The sequence below is a fragment of the Mus pahari genome, chromosome 14 (genome assembly GCF_900095145.1).
Source record: "Mus pahari chromosome 14, PAHARI_EIJ_v1.1, whole genome shotgun sequence".
Classification (NCBI taxonomy): Eukaryota; Metazoa; Chordata; class Mammalia; order Rodentia; family Muridae; genus Mus; species Mus pahari.
Genome location: NC_034603.1, coordinates 37,635,527 through 37,644,052, shown reverse-complemented (window position 1 = coordinate 37,644,052; position 8,526 = coordinate 37,635,527). Strand labels below are relative to the sequence as shown.

At 50.5% G+C, this 8,526-nt stretch overlaps 2 protein-coding genes across 3 annotated transcripts in view; both read left to right on the top strand.

Annotated features, from left to right (window-relative positions):
- The window catches only part of Fgf11 (fibroblast growth factor 11), a 6,652-nt gene extending 3,827 nt beyond the window's left edge, over positions 1-2,825 (top strand). The window contains exons 4-5 of one of the 2 annotated variants that reach the window (XM_021212197.2): positions 166-364; positions 657-2,825. In XM_021212197.2, coding sequence (XP_021067856.1) covers positions 166-364; positions 657-727 — 270 coding nt within the window. In that variant the 3' untranslated portion in view covers positions 728-2,825. Of the gene's footprint in view, positions 1-165; positions 387-656 lie in introns of both variants that reach the window. The other variant, XM_029546606.1, reaches the window with a different exon arrangement.
- Positions 2,826-2,978: 153 nt separating this feature from the next.
- The window catches only part of Chrnb1 (cholinergic receptor nicotinic beta 1 subunit), a 9,504-nt gene continuing 3,956 nt past the window's right edge, over positions 2,979-8,526 (top strand). The window contains exons 1-7 of the mRNA XM_021213039.1: positions 2,979-3,100; positions 3,188-3,327; positions 3,926-3,970; positions 4,671-4,780; positions 4,937-5,045; positions 5,318-5,465; positions 6,183-6,392. Of these exons, the coding sequence (XP_021068698.1) occupies positions 3,043-3,100; positions 3,188-3,327; positions 3,926-3,970; positions 4,671-4,780; positions 4,937-5,045; positions 5,318-5,465; positions 6,183-6,392 (820 nt within the window). The 5' untranslated portion in view covers positions 2,979-3,042. The remainder of the gene's footprint in view (positions 3,101-3,187; positions 3,328-3,925; positions 3,971-4,670; positions 4,781-4,936; positions 5,046-5,317; positions 5,466-6,182; positions 6,393-8,526) is intronic.

Below are 8,526 nucleotides of genomic sequence, written 5' to 3'. Positions count from 1 at the left end.
TGTGTGTGGTGTGTGTGTGGTGTGTGTGTGTGTGTATGTGTGTGTGTGTGTGGTGTGTGTGGTGTGTGTGTGTGTTTGTGGTGTGTGTGTGTGTGTGTGTGTGTGTGTGTGCGCGCGCACGCGCGTCCACACCTCTTTCTGGATCTTTGTCTCCTGTCTCCTCAGCCGCATTTCACAGCGGAGTGTCGCTTTAAGGAATGCGTCTTTGAGAATTACTATGTCCTGTATGCCTCTGCTCTCTACCGTCAGCGTCGTTCTGGCCGGGCCTGGTACCTAGGCCTGGACAAGGAAGGCCGGGTCATGAAGGGAAACCGAGTCAAGAAGACGAAGGCAGCTGCCCACTTTGTGCCCAAGCTCCTGGAGGGTGGGTATGGGCTCAAGAAAAGGTGGGTCATGTGGGAGGGTTATTGACCTTGACATGAACACTTAGTGACACATAGCTCGGGTCATAAATGTTCAACAAGATGTTGTTATGGCAGAGGGAGGCAGGAAGGCTTTGGCCTTTGGGGGGGGGGTTGGGAAGCTCTCTTCCTTTGGGTTGGGGTTCTCTAAGGGTGAGTATAAGGCAAGGGAGGCCTCTCAGAGCTCTGCTTCTTCCTGGCTCCCTGGGTGCCTAATTCTCCTCCCTTGCTCCTCTCTCTCTCCCCCCTTCACAGTGGCCATGTACCGGGAGCCTTCTCTCCACAGTGTCCCTGAGACCTCCCCTTCCAGTCCCCCTGCCCACTGAGATGTAGTCCCTGAACTGGAGGCTCCCTGCTCTTCCAGTGAGTCAGCCACCGCCACATCCTGTGTCCTAGCCCTGCGCCAGGCCTTGCTGCTCTCACCCCTGTTGCCACACACATGCCCTGAGCAGTCAGGTCTCAGCAGGTGCTGTACCTTGTGGGAGCTTCGGGGCTATCGGGGACCTCCGGAGTTGCTGCGCTCTTAGATCCTGGGGCCCAGGAAAGGCCCAAGCTGGGGGTGCCTGAGATGACCCTGCCTGATCACTTCTCTTTTTTCCACACTAATCCCTACCCCTTAAGAGAACACCCATTTTTTTCCTGAAAGGCACCGGGGTTCCAACACTGACAAGGCAAGGCAGTAATACTCTTCGCCCCGGCTGAGCCAGTCTCTGAAGCCATGTCCTTCTTTGCATCGTCGAGAAGCCGTAGCTTTCTAGGTCGGTCCACTGGCACTCAGAATTCATCTCCTTCTCTCTCTGCTCTACCTTCTGTCTTGGTCTGGACAGGTTCTGATATAGGTGGTCACCCCAGCCAGGCAGGGCTATTCCTGTGTTCTGTGTTGGAACCCAAGTATGGATGGATCCTTTACATGTCTATCCTTGTCCTAGATGGACACCTCCCACCCCTGGCTTTAAAAAAGAGGCCTCCTAATGTAGCTATTGTCCTTGGTCTGGATTGGGACCAGTCTCAGGTCACCACTGGTTACACCTTCTTATCCCAGAGACACCCAATTCTAGAACGTGGTATTCTAGACCTTTCTGGAGCCATACTTCCTCCTGAATCTCAGCTCTAGGACACAGCCCATGACTCTCAGCCCTTTCTTCCCGGATGGAGCTAGGGCCTGTATAGCCATATTATTGTACTAGGGTAAGTTCTAAACCTACCCTTCCACTTTCTCCAGTGATTAAAGGATGAGCTATGGGTAGAACTCAGCTATGAGTAATTAAAAACTGATTGGTTCTGAGCTGTCCTTGGTGGCACGTGCCTGCAACTCGGCACCCGGGGGTTTGAATTAGAAGGATTCTGAGTTGGAGGCCATCCTGGGCTACAATAGCAAAACCCTGTCTCAAAGCCAATACGCGCACGCGTGTGCGCACACACACACACACACACACACAGAGAGAGAGAGAGAGAAATTACTAATCAGATCAGTACTGAATGGATCAAGAATCACTTCTTGCTTTTCCTAAATAATTTTCTAAAAATAGTCCCTCTGGAATACTAACCTTACTTTTACATGGTTTCCAGTTTCAGCATCCCAACTGGGGCTCTGCCAGGGGAACAAGAGCCTGGGGAAAGGTACAGGAATTCTGGAAGACTATACCTGGCTCCTTGAAGGGAAGCCGAGAGGGAGAGAGTGCCCTGGTATGATTGAACCTGTGTCTGAACACTTAGCTACCTCAGCAGGAATTCCTTCCACATCCCTTTTAAAGCTGAGGTCTTTTGTTCTGATATGGTATGGTGCACCTGTGAGGTAAAGGAGGCGAGGAGAATCAGGAATCAAAAGCTAGCCTGGGCTACCTAGTGAGGTCAGGGCCAGCCTAGGCTATGTGAGACCCTATCTCAAGCAACAGGAAGCTGAGGTCTTCAACGAGAATAACTCTAGAATTAAAAAGGACAAATAGGGATACAGCTTTGACGCCTCCTCACAGCAGAGACCCCCCCAACTCAGCAATAAGTTCAACTTCTCCGAGCCCTCTACAGGTCAGGCCTAGGAAATGAGGAGCCTCTTGGGCTCCCAGACCTCATATGTATCCCCAGAGCTTCTAACTAAATAGAATTTAACTTTACAGCTTTTAAACCTCAGGTGGGTTTTAAGTACCCAAAAAGGACCTGAAAAACGGGGAAAGCCACGGGGAACCTCTAGTAAAATAGGAGGTAGATTCCGAATCTAGCAGATGTAGGTGGAAATGTCTATGGAGGTCCTAAGGGAGGGGCTAGTGCTCAAAGACAGGTCACTTTTCCTCAGGCCCTTTTACTTCTGGCTTGTTGCAAGAGATGCCCCCCTCCCTCATACAAACCCCGCTCAGGCTCCGCCCATCTCCTGGCACTGCTCTCAGGGGACTGGGTCTCCACTTCATGCTTTCTGTAATTAAAGATGATTTATACAACCCGAGTGTTATCTGACATTTGTGAGCCGGGGGGGGGGGGGGACAACTGCAGTTGCTCCGGGCGGGATCAAGTCCCGAGGGCGGGGCGGGTGGGCTGGCGGCTGGTCCCCCGACAACAGGTGCACATTCCTGGGCGCCTCGTCACTTCCCCTGCCCTGACTGCCTCGGCCGCTATCCGGACAAACTCACTGAGCGAAAGAGGCAGGACCATGGCCTTAGGGGCGCTGCTTCTGCTTCTGGGGGTGCTCGGGACGCCCCTCGCCCCAGGTAAGTCAGTTTGGGTCCCCAAGAGGCAGTGACGAGCAGTGGTCACGGCCAGCCCCCGGAGCGTCACTTAGTGCTTTCCTTCGTCAGGCGCCCGCGGGTCGGAAGCCGAAGGCCAACTGATTAAGAAACTTTTCTCCAACTATGATAGCTCGGTGAGGCCGGCGCGGGAGGTGGGAGACCGCGTCGGGGTCAGCATCGGCCTCACCCTGGCGCAACTCATCAGCCTGGTGAGAGCGGCACTGCGGGTGGAGGTCGCTGGGCAGGACTAACTGGAGGAGTGGCTTTAGACGCTACCCCGAAGACCGACAGCCTGGGGGGGGGGGTGGCGGGCGGGCGGGTTATGCTAAGAGACGGACAGGCCTTTGGCGGTGATTGGGTAAAGATCAGACCAATGAACTAGTTCATGGGCGTGGCCTCTATGATAGGTACTGAATACTGTTCTGCTAACTCGCCTGTGGGCGGGTTTTGAGGCGGAGCTGGGGCAGAAGGACCTGCTACGGGGAGGACCTCGAGGCGGGGCCGTGTAATATTCTAGCAAAGTCCAGCAGAGCTTGGTGCCCAAGTAGTCAATAAACAACTCTGAGCGGAGATTCAGAGTTGTATCGATTAGACGCCGGGCGTGGCCCGTGACTTAACCTGGACGTAAAAGGAAGGAAAGCAGACATCAGGGGCTGGTGTTTTGAGACTGATACACGAGATGGAGTTTGCACCCAAGAAGGTGCAACTTAGAGAAAGAGGCTAGAGAGTCCATGGAAAAAGTAACTCGCCGAATCCTCGTTTCCACCCACTTCATTTCTCTTCTTCCTTTTAAATTTTCCATTCTAGAACGAGAAGGATGAAGAAATGAGCACAAAGGTGTACTTAGACCTGGTATGGAGACCCCGTGGGTTAGGGAAGGGCACCCCGTCTCCTTTATATTAATATCCTGGAGTCCTCATACCAGTAAGATTTTTTAATAGTAACTCATAACTAACGTACACATTAATAACTGAAACAGAAGCTTCCATCAATTATTTAAGACAGAAGTTTGGGGATCACTAATTTGAATTCTTATCCTTGAAAGATCCTGAACTGCAGGTTGAATATCACTTCGGGGTGGCTAGTTCAATCTCTTCAGTTATTTCTTAAATTATTCTATTTTTGTTTTATGTGGATGGGTGTTTTGCTTGCATGTGTCTGTGAACCACATGCATATCTGGTGTCCGCGGAAGCCAGAAGAGGGCCTCTGATCTCCTGGAACTAGAGTTAAAGATGGTTGGGCCTTCCATGTAGGTGGTGGGAATCCAATTTGGATGCTCTGGAAGAGTAGCCAGTGCCCTTAACCGATGAGGTATCTCTTTAGGCCCCTTCTTCGGTTTGAGACTGAAAAAAGACAGTTCAGTGCAGGGGAGGGGATTGTGGGGGAGGAAACTAGATGATATGAATCCCAGACAGTGAGGGCATAGCCAGAACCTTTTTTTTCCCTTGACCCACCGGTCAGCCCTGAGCTCCTCCCCTTTGCACCCTCTTCCGGGCATTCTCTCAAGTACCTTAAGCCTCTCCCAGCCCTTTAGCCTCTCTGCTTCCTCAGGAGTGGACCGACTACAGGTTAAGCTGGGACCCTGCAGAACACGATGGCATCGATTCTCTCCGCATCACTGCTGAATCCGTTTGGCTCCCTGATGTGGTGCTGCTGAACAAGTAGGGTCTTTCTAAAGCCTGGGTGGGGTTGAGGCCTGAGGGGATTAGGGTAAACCATGGTGTGTGTGTGTGTGTGTGTGTGTGTACCATCGGGGAGTGGGCAGGCTCTCCGGGGAACACAGCCAGATCCCATATGAAAAAGTCTCTTCCCTTTAGCAATGACGGAAATTTCGACGTTGCCCTGGACATCAATGCCGTGGTATCCTTCGAGGGCTCTGTGCGCTGGCAACCCCCCGGCCTGTACCGCAGCAGCTGCAGCATCCAGGTTTTCTAGCTTTGTCTGTCCTCAGGCTTTCTCACGCCCCAGCTACTCCCGATCCAGTGCCACCACTCCTCCTGACCCAAACCTCTCCTTTGTCTGCCCTGACTTTCCGCTGCTCTTTATGCTTGCTTTGGGATTCTCTGCCTTCTTCGGAGGTTGCCTGCCATATTTCTGATTCCCTTCTCCTTTGTAACCCGAGTCCAGTGACCTCCCAAACTCCCCTAGTCCCTCCTTGCCAGTTCTTTGGCAGCTCCGGTGTCTTCCCCTCCATCCAGGTCACCTACTTCCCCTTTGACTGGCAGAACTGCACCATGGTGTTTAGTTCCTACAGCTATGACAGCTCTGAGGTCAGCCTGAAGACGGGCCTGAATCCTGAAGGACAGGAGAGGCAGGAAGTCTACATTCATGAAGGGACCTTCATTGGTGAGTGGACATGGTTCTCACATCCAAGGCTGAGAGGCAGGTTCTCTTATGACTGCTCAGTGAACCTGGTGGGGTCAGCAACTTGGGGACAATGATCAATACTGCAAATATGGAAAAGGAAGCCAAGCGTGGTAAGTCAGACCTTTAATGCTTGGAGGGGCGGGGTGAGGCAGGAGTATTGCTGTATATTCAGGGCCAGCCTGGACTACATTCAGAGGTCCTGATTCTTTTATTTATTTAAATATTTATTTTATTTTTTTGGTTTTTTTCGAGTCAGGGTTTCTCTGTGTAGCCCTGGCTGTCCTGGGACTCACTCTGTAGACCAGGCTGGCGTCGAACTCAGAAATCCGCCTGCCTCTGCCTCCCAGGTGCTGGGATTAAAGGCGTGCGCCACCACGCCCGGCTGGAGGCCCTGATTCTTAAAACAGACAAACAAACAAAAAAAAAAATACATGCAGCATACACAGGGGAGATGAGATCGCTCAGGTAGAAGCTCTTAAAATGTAAACTTGACAGCCTGGATTCAGTCCCGGAAATCTATAGTGGAAGGAGAGAACTCCAAAAGTTGTCCTTGGACCTTTGAATTCACATTGTGGCATGTACACACACACACACACACACACAAACAGACAAATACGGAAGTTGGGGCTTGTTTATTAGAGGCAGGCTGCCGTATCAGGCACACCTGGGTTCACTTATTCTGTCTCTGTCCTCCAGAGAACGGCCAGTGGGAGATTATCCACAAACCCTCTAGGTTAATCCAGCTTCCAGGGGATCGGAGAGGAGGGAAGGAAGGGCATCGTGAGGAAGTTATCTTCTATCTCATTATTCGGCGGAAGCCTCTCTTCTACCTGGTCAACGTCATTGCCCCGTGCATCCTCATCACTCTTCTGGCCATCTTTGTCTTCTACCTTCCACCAGATGCAGGTAAGGGCCGGGGCTACAGGCTCTCTGTGGCATTAGGCCAGCATCTTCCTTCTCACCTCTTAGTCCAGGTTAGCTTTGGTGTTCTAAGATTTGTACATGAAGCGGGTGGTGATGGCGCACGCCTTTAATCCCAGCACTCGAAGGCAGAGGCAGGCAGATTTCTGAGTTTCAGGCCAGCCTTGTCTACAGAGTGAGTTCCAGAACAGCCAGGGCTACACAAAGAAACTCTGACTTGAAAAAGAGAGAGAGAGAGGAGAGAGAGAGAGAGAGAGAGAGAGAGAGAGAGAGAGAGAGAGGCTGGAGTTCCAGGCATTCCTAAGCCTCCTGAGGTAGATAGTACTGGGATCTGAACGCCAGGCCTCAGATAGAGCACGAGCCTAGTTTTCTTTTCTTTCTTTCTTCCTTTCTTTCTTTCAGTTTTTTTGAGACAGGGTTTCTCTGTATAGCCCTGGCTGTCCTGGAACTCACTCTGTAGACCAGGCTGGCCTCGAACTCAGAAATCCGCCTGCCTNTGAGACAGGGTTTCTCTGTATAGCCCTGGCTGTCCTGGAACTCACTCTGTAGACCAGGCTGGCCTCGAACTCAGAAATCCGCCTGCCTCTGCCTCCCCAGTGCTGGGATTAAAGGCGTGCGCCACCACGCCCGGCTTAGCCTGGTTTCCTTTTTTGTAGCTTCAATAAAAGACTGGCCAAAACCAACTTATGGGAGGGAAGGGGTTTATTTGGGTTTTACTTGGGTTTTATTTGGCTTCCAGGTTACAGTTCACCATCAAGGCTGGAGCTCAAAGTAAGAACTGAGAAACAGACGGTGATAGGACACTGCTTGCTGGCTTGCTTCCTCTGGCTTGCTCAGCTACTTTCTTTATACAGTCCTGAACCACTTGCCCAGAGATGGCACTGTCCCATGGTGGATTGGGCTCTTCTATATCACCTAGCAATTAAGAAACTGTCCCCTATTCGCCCACAGGCTAGTCTGATGAGGTCATTCTTTTTGAAGTCTCCTTTTCCCAGGTTTGTGAAATGAACACACTGAAATTCGTCTAAACAAGCACTAAGTGTTCTTAACTCCTGAGCAATCTCTCTAGCCCCCAGGTTAGGGTTTTTTGTTTTTTGGTCTTTTGTTTTTGTTTTTTTTCCAACTCAAACCACCACAGATTGGCTATCAACAGGCCCAGGTTCTCCCTATGCACAATTAGTCCCAACTCCTGGCTCTGCACCCCCTCTGCTTCTGGCTTCTCCTCACTCGGTAACATTTTCACTCTTCCCTTTAGAGTCCCAGCCTCCCATTCACAGAGCTCCCACGTCTATGACAAACCAAATTCCAGGCTAAGCCAACGTTTTATGTTTCCCATTCCTAGCAAACCACCTTCCTCCTACCTTCCAGACACCAACTGGTGCCTTATCTGGCTGTCTCCGTAGGAAATGACAGTTAACTTTTCTCTATAAGGAAGTACAATATAGCAACAGGGTATAACCCTGGACATGTTCCATAATGACTGTGTATCTGAGTTTCCTGATCTGGAAATGGGACAGTCACTGTCTCTACTGCATAAAATGATTCTGAAGACTGACCAGGTTAATAAAACTATACCTGGTACTTAGTTGGATCTATGTAAATGTGTTTGCTACATTTGAACAATTGCTGGAAGGTAATACAATTAAATTCTATGTGTAAATTCTAATCTTTACAATAACCTTTCAGGTAAATGCCAAATTGACATTTCCTTTTATAGAGAAGGGTACAGAGTCTGAGAGAGATAAAGTCATTTGCCCTGGCATCACATTCAGGTCAGTACCTCTGCGCTTGGGAGGCTGATGCAGGAGAATTGACAAGAGTTTGAGGAAAATGAGTATGAGCTTACCTGGAGTTTCATAAGCAAGAACAAAATATTCCAAAAACATTCCAAAAAAACAAAGCAAGCAAATATGAAAATGAATAATCAGACCCCAGCATTTTCCTCATCTATGACATCCAGTCCTCTATCCAGAAAGGAAGAGAGATGCTGTTCAAGAACATATTCACGAGCCGGGCGTGGTGGTACACACCTTTAATCCCAGCACTCGGGAGGCAGAGGCAGGCGGATTTCTGAGTTCGAGGCCAGCCTGGTCTACAAAGTGAGTTCCAGGACAGCCAG